This window comes from Cercospora beticola, chromosome 4 (genome assembly GCF_033473495.1).
Source record: "Cercospora beticola chromosome 4, complete sequence".
Lineage (NCBI taxonomy): Eukaryota > Fungi > Ascomycota > Dothideomycetes > Mycosphaerellales > Mycosphaerellaceae > Cercospora > Cercospora beticola.
In genome coordinates, this window is record NC_088938.1 from 2,619,030 (window position 1) to 2,643,487 (window position 24,458).

The following is a 24,458-nucleotide window of genomic DNA, read 5'->3' on the forward strand; positions in this document are numbered from 1 at the left end:
ATCAAGGGGTGTCACTCAGGCGTGGGGTTCGAGGTTGGATGAGTCGTGGACGAGGTTGAGAGGGGGGAGACGTGAGCGCATGCGGTGGTAGAGCACATCAAGTCGCGAAGATTGAGATTCCTGTTTCGAGGATGCGGAGGAGTGGTGGACCTCAGATATCCTGGATAAATCCAGGTCGATTGTTTGTCAACATGTAAGCATGATAAATGAAATGATATTGCGTTGGATAACATTCCGTCGCCCTTCATACTCCGTGAAGCTTACTGCTTGTTTTCAAAACCACCCCTTGCATGTCAAATGTACGCCAGCTCCCTTACGATTTCGGCAAGACCCAAGTCACCACGCTCTGAGCTGGCACCGTCCCACTCCAAACCTGCCCACTGGACATCGTCAACCGCAAAAACACCGCATTTGTAACCGTACTCAAAATTACCACTGTCCTTGTCCCATCGGGATTGACAGTGCCGACAGCCTGCACCATCTGTCCGGTGGAACTCGACCCTCCGCCACTGACCAGTACCACTCGTGCTCCCTTGGGAATATATCGACTAAACTGCGCCATCATATAGTACGCAGTGTTGAGTGTATAGGTCCCATCATTGTTCACAGTAACGAGGCCTTGGCATTGATCGCAGCCTCCTTGGATATACGGACCATTGTTCACGTCTGTGGCAAGGCCCCACGCAATAGAACCAGATCCCCAATTTTGCAAAGGGCCCAGTGTGAACGCGGCTGCATTCCACCATGGTTGTGAGGCAGGCGTCCAGCATTCGGTCATGTATTGCGTTACGTTTGGATTGGAAGTGCGGAAGTCGGACATTGTGCTCCATGGGGCAGTAGAGTAGCAGTGCCAAGCGACTGTGCTGGTATATGCGCCGGCATTGTCGAGGATTGTTTGTGGGTATGACGGTTGGTCCACTGGAATTTGGGCGACGTGGTTAGTGGATGCCGTCTGCGTTGCGCTGTCGCCGTGCATACTTACGATTATGATCATATGCCCAGATCTGAGTAGATAAACCTGCTTGCGCGAAAGCAGGTCCGAGACGATTCTTGACCAGTAAGGCGTTCTCGTAGTCATAGACATACATGGTTGGGAACTCGGCAACAGAGTTCAGTGGCTCGTTCTGGAGAGTGATGGCGTTCACAGGAGCACCGGCTCTTGCATATGCTTGGACGTACTTGACCAAGTACTGTGCAAAGGCGTATGAGTAATCGGTCTCAGTCGAGTTGAGATAAGTGTCTTGCAGATTGTTGTTGGTTGCGTTACCGGTGAGAACTCCATTTCTTTTCATCCACCCTGGAGCGGACCATGATGACCCAAGAAGTGTCATACGAGGTGCAGCAGTTCTCATTCTCGCCAATAGAGACGCCATTGCGGTACCATTAGGACCAAGAGCAAAATTCGTCAACTGCGGATCCGGGTTGCCATTGTTGTCATCGTATGTATAAGCCGTTGCGGAAAGATCAGAGGACCCTATGGTATGACGCATCAAGCTAAAATTCGCCGAGTTCGAAGGGCTCGAGGTCATCAATACGTTCATAAGAGATGTCTGCTGACTGCTTGATAGCCTGTTCCAGTTGACGACTGTGGCATCCGTTATGGCAGCTCCGAAACCAGTAACGCTTTGTCTGTAGGCGGCTGTTGTATCGTTCAAGGACAGATTCCATAGAGTAGACCCAGATGGCTGAGTCCCCGAACCTTTAGCTGGAGCAGTCAAGCGTGTGAGTTTGTAGGTGCCATTGTAATTGGAGCATATTGCAGATGCGGTCGATTGTCGAATTTCGAGCGGTGAGGCCAGTGCTGAGCCACTGAATGCAACGATGAAGGCAAAATTGAGGGCCAACATGCTTTCTGTAGTTGACCAGCTGCCACCAGTCTTGTTGAGCTTGTTGATAAAGAATATCGTGTGGAAGATCCAGCCGTCTATTTGTATCGTGTGTGCTTTTCAAACACCACACGTGCCGGCCAGCACTGATAACATAGAGTACGCGAGGGCCTCGATCGCTTTCGTTGCCGCTGGGATCATGGGTGGCCTAGAACAAGCCTCCAAAATCGAGCAGGTAGTGAAGCAGAACCAATGGAGAGCCAGTTTTAACAGTGCGTGATCGGGCGGAGAAAAGCTCGTGAGCAAGACCACAGCGAGAGCGATAAACCACGAGCTTCTGCCAATGTCACAACTTTGCTGGCAGCCAGGCTGGCCTGGCAGATACAGTACTCATGATGCTGGCGTGATTGGCAGGCTGTCTGCAGGAGGCTGTAAGGTGTCTGGCCTATTGCGTCAAAGAGGCCGATTGAGCCGGAACGATTTCTTTTGATAGTGTGAGTGGGTTGGTGTAGTGATGTGGCAGCACGTGTCGTCGTCGGAGGATTTCTCCATGTCTCGGTCGCGCCGACTCTGGCGGGGAACTGAAAACGGTTCCGCATCATCACCCCACGACATGTCGATACGGGAATATGACTGGCTGGGTTGTGTAGCCCTAGAGCCAGTTAGTCCCAAACAGTGCTTGTCTCTAGCTTTTTTCCAGAGCAGGTCGAACGAGCAATCAAGGCCACGAGGTCGGCGTAGAGCGGCTCGGCGGCGCGATCTCGCCTCTTTCGTCCTGGACTGTTGATAGCGGCATGCCACCTTGCCAAGGTCACCAACCACGAATGGATCTAAGAAGGCAATTTGCACGCGCAAACTGCCTGCGGGGTGGAGACCTGCGCTGGCATTCCCAGCGTGAGGCTGTTTTGGGAGGCTGACCTCTGTGCAAGTTGTGTGAAATCGGCGTAGTCTTGCACAGGAACGGGATGTATCTCTGTTCCTTCTTGGAGGCCATGACAATGAATTGTGATGTTCGGGGCAGACGCAGACGGCTGCCTTCATGTATCCAGGCGACGATAGTTCTTGCCGAACTGCTTATCGTGGACTGCTGGTGGAGGCGCGGCCATATGCTGGTAGCGAAGGCTGTGGTTAGTTGTCGCCGGACTGCTCAATGCTATTGAACGATCGTGATTCATGGAGCGAGGCGCGCTCACTGACGCGGGATGAAGCGAGGAGAGGTTCATGAGCAGGTTTGATGAGCGGTTCGTGGCTGCTGTGGTGAGGGAAGACTTGGCGCGCCCAGCACACTTCATCTCCAATGTCTCACCTGTAGACTAGTTCTACCAAGCTCAGCTCCACACTTCATCTCCATCTCCATCTCGCCCATCGCATCGAGTGATGGCTGCAGACATGTCGGTCGAAGAACACATCACAGCCTCAGCGCGAAACTGGCCAACCACCGCAGCCAGCACAATGCACGTCTTTGTCGATCGCCAGTCCACGCCCGCTCGGCGCGCGTCATTTCTTGTGGCTGCTGGGCAGAGCGGTCGCGTCCTCTCCAGGAGCACCCTGTTCTCGCTAACATGGCACATCCCAGTCCAGTCGGGAGTTTGAATGGACGACATGGCAGCTCCTAACCTGACCACTTCTGGACCTTCTCCCGGCTACGTACCCAAGAAGTTGATCGTAGCATGCGACGGGAGCTGGAAGAATTCCGATTCAGGCATTCTAGGAGGGACGGGGCTCTCGTGGATCTGGAGAGGTGAAGAACAAGTCTTGACAAATGTGACAAGGATTGCCCGAGCGATCGAAAGTGTAAACCAGAAGGGACAGCAACAGATCTGCTATTACCAGCCGGGTGTTGGATCAGAAGGGAACCTATTCGGACGTGTCGTTGGTGGTGCGCTGGGCCTGGGGTTGGCAGCGAACATCCGAGAAGCGTACTCCTTCATAGCAAACAATTATTTGCATGGAGACGAAATCATCCTGATCGGATTTTCTCGAGGCGCATTCACCGCACGCTCGGTCGGAGGCCTCATCTGTGACCTCGGAATCCTGAATACAGATGGCCTCGATCACCTGGTCGACGTGTTCGAAGACTGGGAAAATTGCGGAGCGGAAGGTTATACGACCCTTCTTGGAAAAGATGAGCCCACGTTCGAGATGAAAACTGGCCTTGAGGATACGAAAGCATACATCAAGAAGTATCGCGAGGCTCTGGTCAAGATCGCCTACATCAGCCCCCAGGAAGTGCCTATCAAAGCCATCGGTGTCTTCGACACAGTCGGGTCGCTTGGCATTCCGGTCAATCCTCTCCTCCAACGTCTCGGCCTCCCTCATGTGCTGCGAGAATACCGCTTCTACAACACAGATCTCGATCCAAACATAGAGAATGCTTTTCAAGTTCTTGCCCTGGATGAAACTCGCAGCGCGTACCGTCCCGCACTCTGGCAAAAAGTTCCAGGTGTTAACTCAACGCTGAAACAGCTATGGACATGTGGTGGGCATACGAACGCGGGCGGTGGATATGCAGACAGCAATCTTTCGGACATTTCACTGGCTTGGATGATGTCAAATCTCGCGCCGTTCATCCAATTCACTCCAGGATACGTGCGAAAGCAACACGAGAAAAACCAGCAGCGCCTCCAGCAAGCCAACGTCCCAGCCAAGGGCCTTCTGTGGGCCGCAGGGCAACTGAGAAATAAAGGAAAAGGAATTCAAGCCCTATTGGGCTTGGTGTCGCGGAACCCAGGCAGATACCACGTGCTGGACAAAAAGACATTGAAGGAGAGACAGGAAGAGCCACTACAGAATACGAATGAGCGCATCCATGTTGCCGTGCGCTCGAGAAAGAAGACCGGCGGGTTGAATGAGAAGAATGAGATCGTCAAGTATGAGCCTAATGGCCTCGCCGAGGAGGACTATGAGCTTGTCGATGAGAACGCGGAGCCGGGAAAGGCGATGTGGAGGTACATTGGGAAGGATCCTCAATTCGCCGGGTTGATCCTGCTAGAGGATGAGTTGGGAATATTTGAGAGGGAAATTTTCGAGGATTGCGTTTCCAAAACTGCTGTGGAAGTGGGAAAATGAGAAACGCTGTCCGAGCGGTAATGTCGTGGACGTAGAAATCTCACCAATGTAATGCTGCTGTGTACCTCCTCGCCACCTCTGCACTCTCATCAACTTCTCGAAATTTCTCGATCCCACTGCTTGCGCCTTGCTCATCTACTGCCCAGTGTCCTTCCTCGATCATCCGCCTCCAGCTATTGAGTATCAAATGCAGCTGCGTTCGATGTCTGGGAATGAATGCATTGATCTTCGTCTGGTAAAGATCTGTTCTCGGAAGGCGTTCGACTTTCAGGTGGTCATTGTACATTGCGTGACTATCCTGACCGCCGACATCGAATGGCAGAATCAGCAGACTGACGTCTTCGTGTGCGGTTGCGCACCAAGGGCGAGATTTGTCGAGGTAGAGACCTGCGGGGAGCTCATGAAGAGAATCAAAAGGACGCTCGATCGTGTGCTCCGCGGTAAGGCGTCTTCCGTAGCTCGCATGCATGCTTAGTGACCAGACAGGGAGGTGCTATGCGATGTGTCTGGTCGCCACACGGAGGGTGTGGCACAGCTGTCGTACTGCGCATGATTTCGTGCACTGCGTCACAAAATCATCGGCCGTTCATCCTTCTCGCAGTCTCCTTGTGTCGAACACATTGGCTGCACCAGCTGACGCCGTGATGCGAGCGGCCGACACAGATCCCATACAGCTGCGATGATGTACATGATTAACATCAACGGCAGGTAAACAACCAAAAACGCCAGAATGATGTTCTGCACTCCGCCGTCCTGAACAAACCTGTCGTAGCGAAGCGCTCCTGAACGCCACAGATCGATCAATTCATCTTTCGCACATGGCCACGAAGTAGTCATGTCGAAAGGATGAAATTGTTGCGCTTGTTCGCAGGTACTGGGCAGGATTTGCGGTACCAGCGTTAGGCCGGCAACATGGACTCCGTTGTGTATGATGTGCGCCATGAGGATCGGCGAAAGCATACCAAGGATGATGATAGGCCAGAACCAGAGCAGCACTAACTCCTTGATCGAGCCTACGCCATGGCCTGGGAGACTCAAGAATGCAGGTGCTCGTTCTAGTATGTGCGTGGCTATGAAGATGGCCGCCATGATGTATCCCATAGTACCGAAGAAGAAAGTCCATTCGGCTATGGTGGTTGCTAAGGTTATCTCGGCTTCCGTCAAGGTAGAGTTCGTGTTGTCCATCTCGAGCAGAATGACGATTTGTAACTTCTGATCGCCACTGTGTGTTGGCGTGGCCAGTGGAGAGAATAGTCTGAGGTGCAGAAGGACGGGAGCCGGAGAGCGAGGGCAAGATGGACAGCAGCCAAGCGGGCCAACCGGAACCACTCTGTTGCTTTGGTAGCAGGTAGCACAATTTTGTCCGCGATCGACCTCACGAGCTTGCAAGCTTCCATCTCTGCAAACAAATGTTTTGTATGCACTCTGCGATCCGACCACCGGCTACCTTAGTCAATCGCAGTCGGCGGAGAAAAAGTATTGTGTCGAAATGGTCATGCGTGATACACCTGCACACAGCCGTCGGAGACTACTACACTGAACTCCTGCTCAGACAAGTCCTAACAGCGCATTTTGGGCCGCAGTCAACCTCGCAAGCTAGGAGGTCACTATACTCTCAGAGACAAAAGTGGTTTGCATGGCGATCGGTGTTCTGAGTGAACGCACCTGGTCAGGATCTCACCCTCACCTCCTTCGCGACAGCATGGCATAGTTCCACTCTCACGCCGGCGCTCGACAACACATCAATCCACATTCTCTGCGTATCACTCAACCGATCGTTCTCACTCTTGACTTCCGAGAACATGACCTCACCCTTGCCCTCATTGCCATCCTCCCTCTCCAGCCTCCACAAGAACAAGTCCGGTACACCACCCCCTCTTTGCCCATACTCTTGCACCATGACCTTCATCACCGTGCTCAGCGCAGCGGGCGGGAAGCAAGACGCGATCTCCAATAGGTCCGATAACTCGAATGTCCAATCGAGGCCCACCACACACGTCTGCCTCTCGTAATGAGCGTCCCATACACCTTGGATCAACTTCGTGGCATCGCCATTGCTGATCTCGTTCAAACGTGTGTTGACTTCGCTGATCCGACTCGGATAGAATGCGTCCGTATGTAAATCCAAGGGACAGGTCTGGTAGGCTGTTTGAAAGACGTTGGGAATGTAGAGGAATAGAATGTCGAAGAAGAGATAGGCGAAGAAAGTCCGGAGAATGCGACCCTCTGAGTGATATCCTTTCCAGCCGAGAGCGCGGTAGGAGGAGAGACACATTTCCTCGACAGAGCATTCGCCCTCCAATTCGGGCGTCGCTTGTCCGCTGTCGGCTTCTGCTGTGGGCGAATCCTCGTCTTTCAACGGGACTTCGACTTTGCTTCTGCTCAAGGCAGGATCGAGCCAAATTGTCTTTGCTCCACGAAAGCCAGTCGGTTTATTCTGTTCGCTATTGCGACGACTTCCATTCGATGCGCTGCGTTCAATACGGATACCCTCGAATGTGCGCTCCTGCGCTTTAGCAAGGCGCACATGCTCAAAATCATGCTGCTGACGTTTTGGAATTTTCAAGCTCTTCTCTAGCTTTGTGATGCGCTTCTGAAGGTCTCTGTGGAAGATGAGATGCGTCAACTGGTCTTGCAATCCCTCTTCGCAGGTAGCCAACGCTACTCTTTTGAAATGCTTCTTCTTTGATTCAATGTCCTTACATTCAGGAGGACATGGCAGATGGAGATGCATGTAATGTTCCTCGAGGAGGGCTTTTCTTTGGTACCAGTCGCCGCGCCGAGAGGTGTGGAAAAGCTTCTGTCCAAGCAGCTCGCACAACACTTCATGCTCTCGCTTGTGGTCTTTGAACTTGCCCAGAACATATGCTCCTTTGTGCACGATCCTTGTATAGACCCAGGCGGGCGAAAGCCGACGTAGATACGCTCCCTCCCCAGTACTGTAGATGCTGTCTTCTTTCCGTTGTTCTTCAGCTAGCAGGACACGCCAGCGTGGCAAGACCTCTTCGCAGATGCCAAGGACATCTTGTAGAGTCTCCTTCGTGGGTGTTCCATTGAACTCCAGCACATTGTCCACTCTGAATTGCGTACGCACCGAAGCCTCGAATTCCAACAGCAAAGCACGAGAAGGGAAAATGCTCGCAGAACGCGATACGATGTATTCTGGGAAATTTCGGCGCGCGATACGAGCGAGGATGATGGTCGTCAAAGACTTCTCAGTCCACTCTGTCGATCGATAAAAAACCAAGTGAACACGCTCAAACAGCTTGAGCGTCGCCAAAGAAAGTCGTATACATGGTCCTGTTTCCGCCATGATTTTGTCAAGGAAATGATTATCGCGATTCTCCAGCTTACCGGGAGTGGCCTCGCGGCTGTCGTCTTCTCCATGCTCAGAACCGCGCGATGCTGTTGTCTCGTCGGTGTCAGATCGTCGTAAGCTGCCAAAACGTGATAGCGCGGTCTGGGATCCGCTCGTGCTGCGCAAATTCTTCAACAATTCCTTCTTGTTTTTGCCTTGTACTTTCACTTCCTTCGCAATAGCCTTGAGCTCGTCTAGTAAAAGCAAGGACGAAGCCTCTTCGAGCGTTGTGATACAGTCCTGGGACCGATCCGCAAACGTGAAGCTCTCACCAAGGGTCGTGCCTTCGGGAGGTGCCAGCTCGCCAGGATGCTCTTGATCCTGCGAAGAAGCTATAGGTAGGTCGCGGACCACTTGCAGCTCTTCAATAGCCTTAGGTAAATCTGCGATATCGCTGTGGTATCCAAGACGAGTGATTCGATGCCAACTCGATGTCTTTCGCAAGAACAGACGCACATACAAGTATTGTGCTTCGTATGTCAAATCCCGCCACTGCTTGAACACAGCATGTTCCGCCTCGTCGAAGAGATGGCTCTCTTCCTCCAAGACTGTCTCGAGCGCAAGGTTGAAAGCGTCGACATAAATGGATGTCTTCCCTCTTGTCCATTTCCGCCCATCCAGCCGCTCCTGCAGGCCCAGTTCTGCCTGCTCGGCTGCTTTGGACGCTTCGTACGCTTCGATGGCCTCTTTGTCTGTCTCGATTTGAGGAAGAGCAGTTTCCAGGTCTGTCCGCCTTGCATCTTTAGGTTCTGCCGATAGCTCTATATCGCTGCCGTCCTCCGAGTCTGGAATCTCATCTCTGGCGATACGCGACGCGCCTGTCTTGACGCGCTTCGGCGGAGGGGTGGGAAAGTGGTCATCGTCGTCGTAGTTGGTGGATTTTGGATGCGCGATCTTTTTTCCTAACATGGCATTATGTTTGGATGTATTGCTGTCCTGCAGCATCGCTGTATCATTACATTAACTCGTGCAAGTTGGCAGTTCAAGTGGACGGCGAGTTGTCGAGGTCAAAGTGGAGACGACGCGGGTGAAGCGCGTCAGCACGAGATTTCGTCATTCACTTTATCGGCGTCAAGACGAGCATCGACCACAGTCATGGGCTCTACTCCCGGTCGCTGACTTCACCTCGTCCTTTGTCACCGCCGTAACGACACCTGATATGCTCATACAGCGCTTAATCGACCCGCGAGAGACGTATATTGATAGAAGTTCGCTGGCCCCGTGATCCCGCAAGCGAGTGACGTATCCGACCTTTCCACCTCGAAACCAGCTCCTCTGTTTCTAGCACTACATATATCTTTATCGCTACCGAATATGCGGACCTATCCCCTGCCGCTCACCATTCTAGCCCTCTCTTCCGTCTCTCACTCACAGCTTGTTCCGTTCTCCTCTCTTTGGTCACGAAAACCCGCAAACGAGCTTCAGCAGGCACCCATTATGGCAGACACGAACGGCCCTGGAATTCAGCTGCCTCCCTCGTCCGACGGCAATCCTCCACCTCCACCTCCCAAAGGCGATGTCATAATATCTGACGTGATCGGAAACACACGGCAGATCAACATCTTCGCCGGCTTCACGCGAGACATCGACACAATCTCATCCCGCTTAGACGATTCGTCTCAGAATAGCACCATTCTTGCGCCCCTGAACTCTGCGATTTCCGCACTGCCACGAAAACCCTGGGAAGATCCCCGAGAGTATGCTGCGCTAGGTGCGAACGCGTACGAGGGCAAAGATGGAGAGGACCGGGCTCACCGAAATTTGAGGAGATTCACGGAGGCTCATGTCGTACCCGAAAGCCCATGGAAGAAGGGGGAAAAGGTGAAGAGTTTAGGTGGAAACGTACTGTGGTGGGACGTCAAGGACGACGAGAAAGCGTATGTGCAGCCGGGAGATGTGGAGGTGGAAAGAGTCGCGTCCATGGTGGGCAACGGAGAAGTGTGGGTGCTGAAGGGAGTCTTGAACTATGCCAGCTGAGGAGGAGAGTGTTGATGAGGCTTTACGAATGATGAACACAATGACATTACGGCGGTAGCGCTTTCTATGCTTCGAGGTAGGCCAGACCCAAAGTCGTAAAGGCACAATAAACGATGGTTGTTCATGCGCAGAAGAACAAAAGGCGTATCATCTGATTGAACAACAGGCCCGCCTCCCAAGCACGAACCTCCCGACACCCGAGGACAACAGTCTGATTTCCCACAGTTTTGTGCTGCAGATCTAGCACTCATTAACAGCTGTACCAGGACCTCTTGTTCAGCGCCTTGAGAATCTTCGCTGCTTCGTTATTGCTCGCCTCTCCAGCCAGCGCCCTGAATCTTGGTCGCTGCTTGCCTCCTCCATTTCTGTAGGTCCCAAAGTCGACCACATACTCGAAATCGAGTTCCTTTCCTCTCCGATCCGGGTCATCAAATCTATCAAGCCAGCGGTTCAACTGCGCTCTAGTACTCTGCTTGGTAGCAGAATACACCAGCGTGATGCGAATTTTGCGTGGAGTTCCGGCTGGTGTGTCCATTTCATCCTCCGATGTGCCATCACTCCCGGGGTTCGACGAGATACGTCGGAACTGTGCTTCGGACAGTGGATTCAGAAACGTAACGACGTGGGCAAAATTGTGGTTCTTGACTGTCGTCTCGATCACTGGCGCATGGAACAAAAGCGCGTCGAGAAATTCTTGACAGATTTGGTCGTTAACTCCTACTAGCCCGGTCTTGGTTACAAGATTTTGCTTTTGCAGACTCGTGGCTGCTCCATCGGAGATAATGATGTGCCTGTAGATCTCATCGCGGAGCTCGAGTGGCAATGAGAGGAAGGGAAAGTGCGAGCCGGTATCTCCTGAACTGTTGCGTTGTTTTTTGGGTTCGCGTTGTTGAGTTGGGCCCTCGGATTGGCATTTGCGTTTTCGAGCGATTGTAAGAGCCATGATGAGAAGCTGCACAGGTTCAGCTGCATTTATCATCGCCATGTATGCTTTCAGATTGATATGCTCTTACCAAAGTGCGCTAGCGCCAGGCTACACCAGGCAGCAGTAAGTGCCAAGACATGAATCCTTCGATTCCAAGCACACTCTTCCCTTTATGCTCGTTGCCAATTGAACGATAGCAACTCATTGATATTACATATTCGTCGAGCAACAAGCCTCAACTGAGAACCTGTGATCCCACAGCACGAACAAGAACAGGTTTGAACGAACATGGGCTGCAGAAGCTTTTCCAGCGACAAAGAATTACCGTGCATGGTGTCTATGCAATCTGGGAAATGGTCACGTTGTCGTCTCTGGTCATTGGTGCTGCAACATGCAGTCCGAGTAGCTCGTGCTTGATGATGTATTGGTTGCATATTTCGTGAACCAGTCGGCATGTCCATTCATCGTCGCCGGCTTATCTAGCATGTCGCTGACCCTTCGGGCTAGCCCTTTCACTCTCCTTCTGGTCCTCTCGTCAATGCCGACCACCGTCCCGCTCATAGTGCCTGGAAAAATGTACCTGCTGTCATATCTTGCACTTCTTCTTCCAATCGAGAATGGTCGATCGCATTGGCTACACATCCCGTGCTCCATGGTCATGATTTCTATCATCAGTGCATGAATCTCTACATAATGCCTAACTCACCAAAGGCCTTCACAACCTCTTTGTCAACGTTCACCAACCACAATTCTTGGAACTGTGCATGTCCTCCACATGCCTCAATCGCTTTTTGCAAGTAATGCCGGATGAATTGCGGCAAATTGACTGTATGCACCTCATCTCCCGTCGTCAAGACCCTTCTTCTCGCATCTTCTGGCGTTTCGGGGCCGTACTCTTCATTTGCGGCATTGTCTTTCCAAACGAGAGTATCACTGCCAATATCTGCTTCGTCTTCTCTCAATTCAAGAAGCATACTCGTCCAAATTGTCATGAGCGATTGTAAGTTCTCGAGCACGACGGGCAGATTTGTTTCGAGCAGTTTGGTGAGTGCCAAACACATCAGCTTCTTTCGTGATGGGTCACCGATGTTTTCGAAATGTGAGGTCCATTCTTCGAGAAGCCATTTAAGTGTTGCGGACAGGTCAGGTTGATTAAGTGTGCCTGATGCGACGGCTTGGAGGGTCGGTACGAAGCCTTCGAGAGAGCCGAGAATGGCTCGGGCGAAGATGGCGAAGTAGTCGGTTTCGACGATCCCGTCTACGGGAGCCTCTTGAGCATTGGGTCCGGTGCTACAGTGCGCGGTCCAGCTTCCATGAAGGCCTTGAAGAAGTTTGGAGAAGAAGCCGAAGTTGCCGTTCTCGGGATCGGTGGCGGATGCCAATGTATAGGTGACAAGGTACGAAGCGTTGGTGAACTGGCCAAGAGGTAGTGATGATGCTACATCCTGTCTTTGGACGAGCCGTAGGCTGGTCTCGATCACATTGCACACTCTCCCGTTTGCGTCAGCTTTGAGACCACCAAGTAGGGCCGCAAGCGCACGGAACATATCTGAGCGGACAGGATCTGAAAGCATGTGCTGTGGTGCTGCAAGCACGTAGGATTCGGCGATCTCCAATGCCTTCCGGAGATTCTCGGACCCAAGCTCGAAGATCTGGTAGAGGTACTGTACGAGATCGAGCAACTCGGGAGAAGCAGATCCGTCGGGTGTTTGGGTTAGGACGGCGTGCCACAGCTCGAGGGCATCTTCAAGAAGATAGACTTGCGTCTCCGATCCAGGTTCTACTGCACCTCTGATGATTGGAACGACCATTGCGTGCAGAGGCAGTGATTCTGCTCTCATTGCGTTGACTAGACGGGCCAAGATCGTCAGAATGGATTGTTTCATCAGGTGCTCCTCTCCAGATTGATCCCATAGTGGCGGCAACAAGGTCACGATGCGATCGGCGTATGGAACGACGTGGATGTCCAATCTTTCAACAACGACACTAATCGTATTGAGGAGTGCCATCTTGGTCTCTGTCAGCTCCACTTCTCCGATGAGAGTCATGAGCTGTGTCAATATTGTTTGAGCGTATGGCAAGAATGCCTCTGCTTTGAACTCCCAGTCATTGGCAATGTTGGCGAATTGTCTGCCAGCAGTCACTCGCACGACTTCGTCATTTAGTTCGTCTCCGTGATTCAGTAGATGTTGGAAAATCTGATACACGAGCGGTCGGCTCGCATCGGACACCTTGACTGAGATCCATTGTCCAAGCAGGATGGCTGCTCTTCGTCGGAGTATGTTGTAGCCAGGAGCTTGCTTCTGCACTTCCTGAACAAGCACGTCTCTGATAAAAGCATCAAAGTCCAGCTCCTGGTGCACGACGGATGCTGCCAACCCGATTGCGGTGTACACGGAGTCCTTGAACAAGACGTTATCGTTCTCAGGATTGGCCACTGAGTAGAACACATTTAGGAGAGGTGCGACGATTATTTCCTTGTAGTTGATGGCGAGATCCAGGAACAGCTTTTCAGAGCAAGATCGTACTGAAAACTCCCAGTCTTCGCCATCCCCTTCTTCACGCTTCTCCCACTCCTCGGGCTCTTCCAGCCATTCGCGAAGGTCACTCTCTCTGAAGACGAAGAATTTGGTGACCATAATTTCCATTGCCTCTCGCACAAAGTCCTGTGTGAGAAGCGTCTCCTTGATGACATCGGTCGCCCTATTCTTCTCCTCTTTGTCCTCTGGTGTGCGATACTTGAACGTCAACGCGGGGCTGTGCACCATTTTGGCACATGCGCGGATGATGAGCAGACCTTTCAGGGCAATCTTCTCCATGAACGGCTTGTCATCCGCGGCGTCGCCGTCGGAGCCGATCTTAGAAGACAGAGCAGAAGCAACGGCCTCCTTAGAGCCGAAGACGTTGCCGAGTTCTTTGATCAAGCCCCAGTAGTGCTGTGTCAGCTGCAACGAGTTGGGTAACAAGATGAAAGCCGCTGGTTGACTCTTGGCCATCTCATGATGCAATTTAGCAAGCTGAACAGCGTGACGACCTACCAAGCGCAGAGCGTCTCCTGAAATCTGAGGATTGGCTGCAGTAATGATGGGCAGGAAAGTGCCAAGCTGTTCAAGCGACAAGTTCCAGAACGCGACAACATCCGAGTCTCGATTTGGATGCTCATATCCTGACACAAGCAGTCGGCGCAACAGTTTGATGGCGAGCAGACTTTGCTGCATCTCGTCTAGGTTCATCGCGCTCTGCCATGACTGCACCAAGCGAGCGTAGACATTACCCACAACTGACACAATCTCTGGCGTAGCTGCTTGCAGATACTGTCTGGTGCGCTGCAACCTTCCAGTGGACAACTCCTTGACAATGTGAAGCAGTGTGAGCAGTGATCGTGCGAGTTGTATCGGAGATGCATCTGCTTGGCGGATCGCCGAGACGAAGATGGATACTGCGTCTGGCCAGTCCGCGGGATACTCATACCTGGCGATCTTGGCCACCACTAACGCAGCTTGCAGTGCGAGGCGATTATCTTGCTGCGTGAGAACGGACTCGGGCAGTCTGGAGCGGATGGCTTCTTTGTCCTCTTTAGAAACTGCGTTCGTGGCTGTTCTTCGCCAGTACTTGTCGATTCCATTTTTGAGTTGAATTATGGCCAAGTATCGGACCTCGACTGGTAGTTGCGGAGTCAGATACGCGCTTTGGAGATGCCTGTAGAAACCCGCCTCCTTCTCCCATCGCGCGAGCTGTTTTGTTCCAGTCTGAATTTGGGTGGGATCTGATGACGCGGCTGATCGCAATGTGTTGAAGAGAACGCCTTCGAACAGCGGTGCCGCCTCGCCAGGCACTTCAATGGCGAAAGACGGCATTCCAGGCGAGGATGAGTGGGTGCATGTGTCAGGTTCTCATCGTGGGTGCTCTTCACGATGATACGTTGGTTCGCCGGCCCGGACCATTCCGCCGCTAGTTCATCAGTCAAAATCACAAACGCTAATGCAATTCCTTTCTCTTCGTTACATTACACACCCATGGCAGAAATTGGCACTTCATGTACACTCCTCCTCGATGGATGAACTGCTGAAAGAATTGGGCAGAACGACATGCCTGTTTAAGAAGTGATGCGATCGCACAGCACTCTCATCACTCCCGTTGAATGCAGATATCTCTAAGACCTTCGCCGGCGAGCATGACGGCGTGGTACTATGCTGCTGGTGTAATGCCTGGCCAGCAGATCGAATACGTGACACTGGTATAGATGCTTGAGGATCCTACGATGCGGACGGTCGTGTGTTGACGAGTGACCGCGCATTACCTCTTCTGCGTGTAAAGGCTACGTACGCATGCAGGATCTGATCGTGGTGAGAGATTGAGCAATCTCGAGACACCTTGGCCTTGCAAATCCACATACTAGCCATGCAACACGAAAGGGCGTCCAGACACAGATGGTCTGTGAAGCTCAGCCGTGTCAAGAGGACACAGCGTGGCTGCTCTTCATCTTTGTTTCTCCTGGTGTGACGCTTGGCCGCTCTTGGTTTTTTGATTAAGCTCTTGATTTTTATCGATTCTGTTCGATGTGTTATTTTCAATCATTATCCATGTTTATCTTCCCTGATTCAAGCTCTTAATTTGCCCTGTCGTCGCCTGTGAGACCTATTACATTTCTTCTGATGATGACACGACTCAAGACTGAGGTAGTTCGGAAGGTACTAAAGCAAATCTGAATTGCGATTACCTCGTTAGTATCATAAGAATCCGGGGAACGATATCGATGCATGTTCGTAGCACGACTCCATTGCGCGCCACTACTTGATCAGTCTACCAGAATAGCCCAGCAACCCAGCAACTGGGGGCTTCTACACATCTGGTAGAATTCGCAGTTACCTCATTGTCATGACAATGTGATCGAGATTGAGATCACCTCCCAGGCAACGAGTCCGGTGCATCATGCGAAGTCGCCCAAACACATAGGACATCACTCATTCTTCAGCGCTAGCGTCATCCTGCCATTCTGCAGCGTTGCTCTCATCACTTTCCTTTGTTCTCGACTTTCCTCCAGGTTGACTCTTCCTCGGTTGAGTCGTCTCTTCTCACGAGTCGTATTCTCGTGTTCATCGATGCGATTGTCGGCCTTCTGGAATGATTTTGCAAGATGATCTTGACCCTCAGCCTTCATTTGGTCTCGGATGAAGGCAATGCCGATCGATCACTACCTGGCGCGTTGTTGGTTTACGGTTCCCGTGGAATTGTAACCTTAGACTGTCAATCATGCTGTCGTAGGAGTCGCCCGTAGATGCAGGCTCTGATACGCCTTACATTGTGACATCGCCGGCCGGCTTTCTGGGATGCCTTCTCTTCGCACGTGGCTTCGCAGGTGCGTCTGCTGTCGAGTCGAATGCTGAGGCTGAGAGATCTCTGCCACGTTTGTTTGCAGTGGTGCCAACGGTCCTGGGATCATCGGCCGCAGCGTGGTACTCAGCAGGAGTGGTGGCCTTTCTGGCCCTCGATTTGTCACGGGCGCTGGTCCTCGGAGTGGCAGTGAGTTCCGCAATGCCAGCCTCATCATCGTTCGGCCCACTCCCGTCGCTGTTGCTGTCTTCCTGGCTCTTATCCTCACTAGTGTCAACGCTCTCGATTTGCCTGAGGCACTTTGTCGCTTGGACGATATAGGCAGTTCTCACAGCTCATTTGCTCGCCCAGCAGATGGCAAACTTCCTCCGAGGTGCGTTTGGTTCCTTCCTGGTTGTAGCAAAAGTCGATGAGAGACTTACGATGGCCCTCACACAGCTGTCGACAGGTGTGCCCTGGCGATTGACTGCACCTTTGACAACAAGACATGCCATCATCGTTGAAGATAAGTGAGCAAGGGATGTCATGCGATTTAAGGATCTTGCTGGAGGGTGGATGACTTGGTTCGGATGTTGTCGTCGTTGGATCATGTTCAGCAATGTCGACATCTGGGCTGCCCTCATGCTGCGAGGTCGAGCCGCATGTAATGCCGGGGAGCTCGGAGATGAAGTCTGGAGCATAGCAAATGATGCACGGGGTATATCGGAGTAAGGTTTCGATGTGATTAGCGAGCTGCCTGTACTCGCCTACGTCCAGTGCTCTTATAGCGTTCTTCAGCAAGGCCATTCTCGATACGACGTCCTAGTACTTATGGTATGTCAGGATAGCCGGGTCGGCTTGTATACAGGCGCATATCGTCGAGCTAATGTCGAATTGAGCAATGGACACCTTGTGCGTAATGCGCAACAAGTGCGTGTGATTGTCTCGCTGCTTAACGATTTGCTGCGCGACTTTTCTAGGCATCCCTGCAGGGTCTTAACGTAGATATTGTTTGCATGGAAATTTTTCTTGTCGGCACCTAGACTGCGCCTGCGGCTGTTAGCAAACATTCAACTCGCCCTGCAAGGGTACTTACGAGATTTCCTTGCGAAGTGTTTGAGCACATTGCGCTCCTTGGAGGGGTATGCGTCTCAATCGGGCATCCACATAGTGTGGGTCGGATTTGAAGAGCACAGCAGCCGTCCTTAGTTGTAAAACGGCCGCGGTCGCCGGATCAGTGATTTGCGGTGGCCTAAACGGCGCATTGGTGGTTGAGCTCTGGCGGAGGCCGATCCTTTCGGCATCGCGTCTCGAGTCTCTGTCAAACTTCTGCTTCCGAAGAATTGTAACACGATATTTGAAGTATTCAGCCTGCAGGCCAAGTGAAACCTGTTGGACTTGGACGGCACGACCCTCTCGAGCCCATTGCTTGATTTCGATCAATGTGGGTTGAAGTTCACACTACCGCCTCGCACCCCGTTCGCGCGTGATAGGCAGCATGGTAAAGAACTGCTCATGCAGAACAAGAGCTTGATGCGAGAACACGAGGATCGCGCCCTCATCGCGGCCAAGAAAACTCATTTTCCCCAGGAGGGTCGACGGTTCGACATCGTTCATTTGGACAAAGTCCGCACAGCAGGCGTCAGTTCTTCATGTTCTTGGAAGGAAGACTATCATTTGAGCACAATCAGCACACTGGTCGAGCCCTTCCTGAATGGATCAAATTCCCAGGGTCTCCAGACGGAGGAAATGCGTCAGGCGACCGAGATCCAGCGTGCTACGTGTGACTACCTGTACGTGGTAATGTTCAGGTTGTATTATCTCGAGGGCAAGGACGTCTGGTGCGTTGGCCTGTACGGCTTGTATCAACGGTATACGGCGAGCTTCCGCCATCAAGCAGCGGCGCGTTTGGTATTGACAGATCCGCGACCAGATGCCCCTCGTGGTAGCTCGTCTAATGTATTCAACCAAGAGCAAGGCAGGGGACCTCTGCGGCGACCATGCGAAACTAAAGTCGCCGCTGGCAAAGAAACATCGCCAGCTCTGCGAGCACAAGTTCTTGCGCCTGTGTGGAGCCACGATGTACTATCGTGTGTGGAAGTTTGAGAACTGGAAGTGAGTGGCTGCATGTTGAGCCTCATGGATAGTTCAGGCTAACATTCGTAACCGCAGGGAACCAGTCTACGATCTGTTCAGGACTGTGCCAATGGACGCTGAGACCATGGACGCTGAGACCAAGGACGAGATTGGGCTGTCTCTGATTTCATGGACACACCCGAAAATCATTCGAGGCTGCGAGGGATGAACCATAGAAAGAGTGTGTTCCCACAGGAAGACGGGTCGTTCACCCTGAACAATAAGGGGAAGGCATAGGTCAGCTGTCTGGAGCGTAGATGAGTTCCAATGGACGTTTGGAGAGCCAGGGTTACATTAGAAATCCTGAGCGTGAGGCCAGATAAGTTGCATCATGATGTGAGATATGAGTTTGGAAGTCTTTGAGGTACACTCGACGTGATGCTCTGGGATGTTGTCGCAGTGCTTGTTGATGACAATGCATCAGTATGGCGGCAAAGGGATGGCGGATGGTGAAGGAAGGAAGAAAGATCTGCCGATGATCAGCTGATTCGACATCAGCGCCACCTCGTCTCGTGATGCCATGCGTTATGCTCTTGTCTCGTCTCCGCACATCTCACTCGCGCTCTCCTCCATTCCCTCCGTCACACGCTTCCATGTCCCTCGCCGCTACCCTATCTCTTCACTTCCCCTCGAGCAATCACCACTCATTCCTCGATCTTGCAGTCGGCGCGAAAATGGCTGCTTGAAAGATAGGTCACGCGACGATGGCGGGGCCTTGCAGACTGCGGCATTGCGTCTACAACCAGATTCATTGAGCCACGAGAAAGAGCGTGCGAGTGCGAAAGTGTCGATATCAGCTCATTCACTTCGACGTGGACGCGACAAGCGTCCCAGGGATCACACCGGAAAGAGCCCTTCCAGCTGATTCGGATCTCACACGAGGAGGCCGAAGCTGCTTACTATGGGCAAGCATCGGAAAGCGGTGCCCTCTGTGGCATCCAGCGCCATATCATCCGCCATCTCTTCGCGTATGACATCCGCAGCTCCATCCCGAGCTTCTTCGCCACGCCCGGCGATCAAGCCGTTCCGCTTCTTCGATCTGCCAGCCGAGCTGCGGATCCGAGTCTATGAGCAGTTGCTGTGCACCAGAAAGCCATTGGATCTTGGTAAGCCATGAGAGTGGCCTCCGCTGCTGGAGCGGCACTGACTGGTAGCATTGCAGACCCTAGCAATTACCGTCTCGTCCACCCACGACTCTCGATCTTCCTCGTCTCACGCCGCATGTACGAAGAAGCTTACCAGATCTTCTACGGCCAGACGATCCGCCTCTTCCCACATCCATACCACGGCAAGTTCTTCAACACGAAGAAGCCGCTACTTCAGCGATTGCCAGTGAAGTACCGGGAGGTCATCACGAGCATCGAGCTCCTGTTAGGACCTGGCTGGCACAAGCCGCCGCGCTGCCATAATGTGCTCCCGGCACTTGGATTACGCGATTGCATCAGCCTACGAACCTTGAAGATCTGGGTGGATTGCGACCCTACTGATAGCATTTTCAATGGCTTCCGCGGCCCGAACGCGACCGAGGATACATATGTCTGGTTCTGCGTGGACATGCTACACGGCATTCTCGAGCAGGTCCCTAGTATGGAGACTGTTCAGATTGATCACGATGAGCGAGTCAAGAAGCAGTCGCCATTGACGGCAGCTCTAAAGAGAAAGGTGGAAGAGTTTCACAAGAGATTCGGTTGGGGACCTTGCAGAAATGCGATCAAGGACAAAGATGTGGTTGATATACCAGGGCTGGAGAAGGCTATGGCGAGTATGGGCATCTCCAATGTCAACGAACCACCAAGAGTTGTTGAGATCCTGGCATAGGATGGCGAGTACATGGCGTACGGCGTCAAATATTGAGGACTTCGGGTCTGACTTGTGATGGGCATGGTTCGTGGTTGTGCACGTGAAGCTAGGATACACACTTTCACTGCAGCCACACTCTTCCGGCTGCATTATGGGAACTGTGCGATCGTCGCACACCACTATTGAGCTGTTTCTGCTTGCAAAAGTCGCTGACACGATCGCCCATTGACCACACAACATCATGTCCGTCTCCTGGGGAACATTTGTCTGCCGTTCCACGTTGTATCTCTTCAGGTCGGCTTTCTTACAATCAGTGAACATTGATTAGCCGAGGCATTCCAAGCCGGCGATAGGCGGCGATTAGCCTGGCATTAGCCACACGTCTTACGAAAGTGGGCTGTCGCTGTTTTACTTCCGAGCAGACAGATAGGAATCGTCGGTGGGGCATCATCGATTCTCATCAAATCTCCGTGGAATACAAAAGCTGCCTGACACTCGAAAGTTGTTCGACAAAAGAAGACATTAGCCCACTCCTTCACCTTGCTCTTTCCACACTTTTCTGAGCCAGCAGACGAACACACCCGACCACAAGGACAAAACAAAAGACAAGTCATCCATTCGACAATCATGGCCGGCTCCACGGATTACAGCTTCGAAGGTTGGATGGGCCTTGACAAGTCCTCTGCTGAGGGCAACATGGTCTGGCAAAAGTTCCCGAACCCCAAGACCTGGGAGGAAACGGATGTTGATATCGAGATCTCGCATTGTGGAATTTGTGGAAGTGATATCCACACACTGCGGTCCGGCTGGGGTCCAACTCTCTATCCGTATGTACCTCAATGGCTACCACTCCTGCCTCGACAACAGTATGCCATCGAAGGCATGAAGCATAGATGCTAACACGAAGCACACAGAGTCTGCGTCGGCCATGAAATCGTCGGCAAAGCCGTCCGTGTTGGATCGAAAGTCCCAGCGAGCAGAAACATCAAAGTTGGTGATCGCGTGGGTGTAGGAGCTCAAGCTCTTTCGTGCCTGAAGCCCGATTGCGAAGAGTGCGAGGCTGGTCTTGAGCCTTACTGTCGGCACAATATTGGTACTTTTGGCTCCAAGTATCCTGACGGCTCAATCAGCTATGGTGGCTACGCGGACTACAACCGGACGGACTCTCGCTTCGTCTTTCGCATCCCAGATGGAATAGAATCGGCGGACGCCGCTCCCATGCTGTGCGGAGGTATTACGGTGTACAGTCCATTGAAGCAGAATGGTTGTGGACCCGGGAAGAGGGTGAGCATTCAAGTTCACCTCAAAATCTGCTGATGTACTTTTTGCTAATTTCCTTAGGTCGGCATTATCGGTGTCGGAGGTCTAGGACACTTTGGTGTCCTGTTCGCAAAAGCCATGGGCGCCTCGAAGGTCGTCGGGATCTCTCGAAGAGCCGATAAGAGGGACGATGTGCTAAAAATGGGAGCTGACGAGTACATCGCCACCGAAGAGGATAAAGACTGGAACAAGAAGCATGCTCGATCGCTGGATCTGATCGTCTGCACTGTTTCTTCTCCGTCGATGCCGTTGTCGAAGTACTTGCAGCTTCTCCGCACCAAGGGCGAGTTCATCCAGGTCGGGGCGCCGGAGGACAAGTTGCCTGATATGAAGTATGTTTGAACCCAGCAACTCCTCAGCATTTGGAAGATTCTAATACTGACAAACTCTGTTACAGTGCTTTTGCTTTCATCGGCAAGGGTGTCAAGCTGGGTGGCAGCATGATCGGTTCTCCGGCAGAAATTGAAGAAATGCTTCAACTTGCCGCGGACAAGAACATTAAGCCTTGGATCAACAAGGTGCCCATGAAGGATGCCAACAAGGCAATTGTCGATATGGAGGCTGGAAAGGCGAGGTACAGAATTACCTTGGTCAACGAAAAGCATGCTTCCTAAGGTTGGACTTGAGCTGCAGTTGCGGGGAAATTCTCAGGCAAATAACAAAATCATCTTGACGATAGACTGGGAATAATTCGAGCTTCGTGGCCAATAGTTACTCTTGTTATGGCCATCAAGGTTGTCCATCAACATCTCAGAACCAATCAGGGATGTCGATGGAGCACCGCATTCGAGGCTACGACCAATGCCTCACCCAAGTAACTACAGAGAGACCACGTGTGCTTTCCCGCTACGTGTGACCCGTCAGCCAAGGATGCTGAAGAAGTTCACGAGCAGTCTTCCGATCTCGCGGTTGCCATTTGAGCATAGCGCGTAAGAAGGATAAGAATTCCGCTTTGCTTTGGCCACTGAGACATGTCAAGCGGTCTTCGAAGGTATCTGGAGAGAGCGGTGGGTCATTCTTCCATTTGCCTGTTGCCACCCCGTTAGTTCTGAAACTCATCGAGAGCAAGGCGAAGGCAAGCAACTTGACCTGACCTTGTTCGTCAAGGACCTTCGATGAATGGACACTTTGACGTTGCATTTCCATGGGCGGATGGCCTAGCAGGCCAACCATCTCTCCGATGTCTACTCGATTATTGTGATAGCCTTCTTCATCGTGGCCGTCGAAGAGATGCGAAACTTGTAGCATATCCCACGCCTACAAATGTCAGCTAGGCTGCGGAGGCAGAGAGGCATGGAGTCTTACCACACACGCCGTATTCCAGATGTCTACTTTATGATCCCAAGGTAACTGAAGCAGTATTTCTGGAGCTTTGTACACCTCCGGTTGGAGTTCTGTGTAGGGGAACGTCGATCCGATTCGAGCTTCTCCGAAGTCACAAAGTATTGGCCTTCCGAAAGCGTGCCCTTGTGGATGTGGCAGTTTGCGGGAACCATAGATGGTTCTCCTCTCATCGATCACTTTGCGTGGCACAGGATCAGTTCGTTCATTCTCGGCGAAGGTGGAATGCACGCTGGTGTCTTCGATTTCCAACATGATATTTGACAGCTTGATGTCTGGTCACTGTTGTTAGACGTGAGAGCATGAGTCTTGTAGACAGCAGGGGACATACCACAATGCGTCAGACTGGCCTCGGTATGAAGAAAGTCCAGAGTCTCCAGCAAAGAGGAGATTGCGCCCTTGACAAGGTCTTCAGGGAATGGCCGTGGCGATCCTCCGAATCTCTGGAGGTTGAACAGGGTCGTGTGTAAAGGCTCGTGGACGAGACAGTAATGCCTGGAGCCATCTGTAGCAGGTAGATAAAACCAGTCCAGCAGATCTCGAATGCCGAGTCGGCCAGGGTGGGAAGATCGTATTGAACTCAAGTGGTCGTACGCCAGCTGCTCGAGATGGACATATTGTTGTGAAGTCTTGACGTAAACTTTGATTGCGACAAACTCGTCGTTGCTACAAGTTATATAGTCAGCGACACGAATTCGTTTGTGAGCGATACAGATGTACGTCTTATCTCGACAGAGCCAGACAGTAGAATTAGCTCCGTATCCCAGCTTGCCCACCACAACATATCGTGACTTTAGAGTATCCCCGATGTGTATGGGGTAGAACTGTTCGTGGCTGTACCCAGGCAGCCTCTCCTCCTCAAAAGGCTGTTCCGTCAGCTTGGTTTTGGTCGTAGCAGTTCTTCGTATGCTCGTTCCACAAGTGACAGGAGAGAGAATCCGGCGAGTGCTCCGCACAATACTGTGGTAGACCGGCCGGGGCAAGCGTTTGGCGACTTGCGAAGAGTGTGAAGCGACAAATATACGCGGACACGTTCTCTGTAAAGTCGGGTTCATCGTCACGGGCGGCGCTATGACATTCATTCACTTCCTTCGGGGTCATGGCTGGATATTCCGGACATGCTCAAGCGGGTGGCACAGCAGCGAACTTGCGCGGCTGGACCCGCATTGTGAAGGAGACGCGAGTCTTACAGTATCGAGACGACTCACGCATATCCGCAATATGATGGTGGTGGAGAGAGAAAATCGGGTTCTTGCGCGAGTGTTTTTCCCGGAGAGCCCATGTAATGTGGCAGTCTTGTGGGCTCTTGTTGTTTTGCCGTTGACAGATAGCCTATTGTGTCGTTTGCCGTGGTTGTTGATGAGGAAGGTTCAATAATTGATTGGAAGTTTCC

General features: G+C 52.2%; 12 protein-coding genes across 12 annotated transcripts; 5 read left to right on the forward strand and 7 right to left on the reverse strand.

Moving 5' to 3' along the window:
- Positions 1-313: 313 nt before the first annotated feature.
- RHO25_006670 (uncharacterized protein) lies at positions 314-1,847 on the reverse strand (the record flags this gene model as incomplete). The annotated part of the gene is made up of 2 exons (XM_023597481.2): positions 314-918; positions 983-1,847. 2 exons carry the CDS (start codon positions 1,845-1,847, stop codon positions 314-316), a joined length of 1,470 nt encoding a protein of 489 aa, XP_023451816.1.
- Positions 1,848-3,428: 1,581 nt separating this feature from the next.
- Positions 3,429-4,895, forward strand: RHO25_006671 (uncharacterized protein; the record flags this gene model as incomplete). The annotated part of the gene is made up of 1 exon (XM_023597482.2): positions 3,429-4,895. The coding sequence occupies one exon, from the start codon at positions 3,429-3,431 to the stop codon at positions 4,893-4,895; it is 1,467 nt and encodes a 488-aa protein (XP_023451817.2).
- Positions 4,896-5,462: 567 nt separating this feature from the next.
- On the reverse strand, positions 5,463-6,080 carry RHO25_006672 (uncharacterized protein; the record flags this gene model as incomplete). The annotated part of the gene is made up of 1 exon (XM_065602821.1): positions 5,463-6,080. The coding sequence occupies one exon, from the start codon at positions 6,078-6,080 to the stop codon at positions 5,463-5,465; it is 618 nt and encodes a 205-aa protein (XP_065458893.1).
- Positions 6,081-6,564: 484 nt separating this feature from the next.
- RHO25_006673 (uncharacterized protein) lies at positions 6,565-9,198 on the reverse strand (the record flags this gene model as incomplete). Its single annotated transcript, XM_023597483.2, has 1 exon — positions 6,565-9,198. The coding sequence occupies one exon, from the start codon at positions 9,196-9,198 to the stop codon at positions 6,565-6,567; it is 2,634 nt and encodes an 877-aa protein (XP_023452484.1).
- A 492-nt stretch (positions 9,199-9,690) lies between these two features.
- Positions 9,691-10,230, forward strand: RHO25_006674 (uncharacterized protein; the record flags this gene model as incomplete). Its single annotated transcript, XM_023597484.2, has 1 exon — positions 9,691-10,230. One exon carries the CDS (start codon positions 9,691-9,693, stop codon positions 10,228-10,230), a length of 540 nt encoding a protein of 179 aa, XP_023452482.2.
- A 250-nt stretch (positions 10,231-10,480) lies between these two features.
- On the reverse strand, positions 10,481-11,173 carry RHO25_006675 (uncharacterized protein; the record flags this gene model as incomplete). Its single annotated transcript, XM_023597485.1, has 1 exon — positions 10,481-11,173. The coding sequence occupies one exon, from the start codon at positions 11,171-11,173 to the stop codon at positions 10,481-10,483; it is 693 nt and encodes a 230-aa protein (XP_023452481.1).
- Positions 11,174-11,841: 668 nt separating this feature from the next.
- Positions 11,842-15,012, reverse strand: RHO25_006676 (uncharacterized protein; the record flags this gene model as incomplete). The annotated part of the gene is made up of 1 exon (XM_023597486.2): positions 11,842-15,012. The coding sequence occupies one exon, from the start codon at positions 15,010-15,012 to the stop codon at positions 11,842-11,844; it is 3,171 nt and encodes a 1,056-aa protein (XP_023452480.1).
- Positions 15,013-16,452: 1,440 nt separating this feature from the next.
- RHO25_006677 (uncharacterized protein) lies at positions 16,453-16,983 on the reverse strand (the record flags this gene model as incomplete). Its single annotated transcript, XM_065602822.1, has 2 exons — positions 16,453-16,788; positions 16,912-16,983. 2 exons carry the CDS (start codon positions 16,981-16,983, stop codon positions 16,453-16,455), a joined length of 408 nt encoding a protein of 135 aa, XP_065458894.1.
- A 1,000-nt stretch (positions 16,984-17,983) lies between these two features.
- RHO25_006678 (uncharacterized protein) lies at positions 17,984-18,773 on the forward strand (the record flags this gene model as incomplete). Its single annotated transcript, XM_065602823.1, has 3 exons — positions 17,984-18,309; positions 18,443-18,583; positions 18,641-18,773. 3 exons carry the CDS (start codon positions 17,984-17,986, stop codon positions 18,771-18,773), a joined length of 600 nt encoding a protein of 199 aa, XP_065458895.1.
- Positions 18,774-19,505: 732 nt separating this feature from the next.
- Positions 19,506-20,422, forward strand: RHO25_006679 (uncharacterized protein; the record flags this gene model as incomplete). The annotated part of the gene is made up of 2 exons (XM_023597487.2): positions 19,506-19,710; positions 19,767-20,422. 2 exons carry the CDS (start codon positions 19,506-19,508, stop codon positions 20,420-20,422), a joined length of 861 nt encoding a protein of 286 aa, XP_023452479.1.
- A 609-nt stretch (positions 20,423-21,031) lies between these two features.
- Positions 21,032-22,338, forward strand: RHO25_006680 (uncharacterized protein; the record flags this gene model as incomplete). Its single annotated transcript, XM_023597488.2, has 4 exons — positions 21,032-21,231; positions 21,319-21,688; positions 21,746-22,056; positions 22,122-22,338. 4 exons carry the CDS (start codon positions 21,032-21,034, stop codon positions 22,336-22,338), a joined length of 1,098 nt encoding a protein of 365 aa, XP_023452478.1.
- Positions 22,339-22,570: 232 nt separating this feature from the next.
- On the reverse strand, positions 22,571-24,147 carry RHO25_006681 (uncharacterized protein; the record flags this gene model as incomplete). The annotated part of the gene is made up of 5 exons (XM_023597490.2): positions 22,571-22,752; positions 22,819-22,981; positions 23,030-23,340; positions 23,397-23,731; positions 23,786-24,147. The coding sequence occupies 5 exons, from the start codon at positions 24,145-24,147 to the stop codon at positions 22,571-22,573; spliced, it is 1,353 nt and encodes a 450-aa protein (XP_023452476.1).
- Between the last annotated feature and the right edge of the window lie 311 nt (positions 24,148-24,458).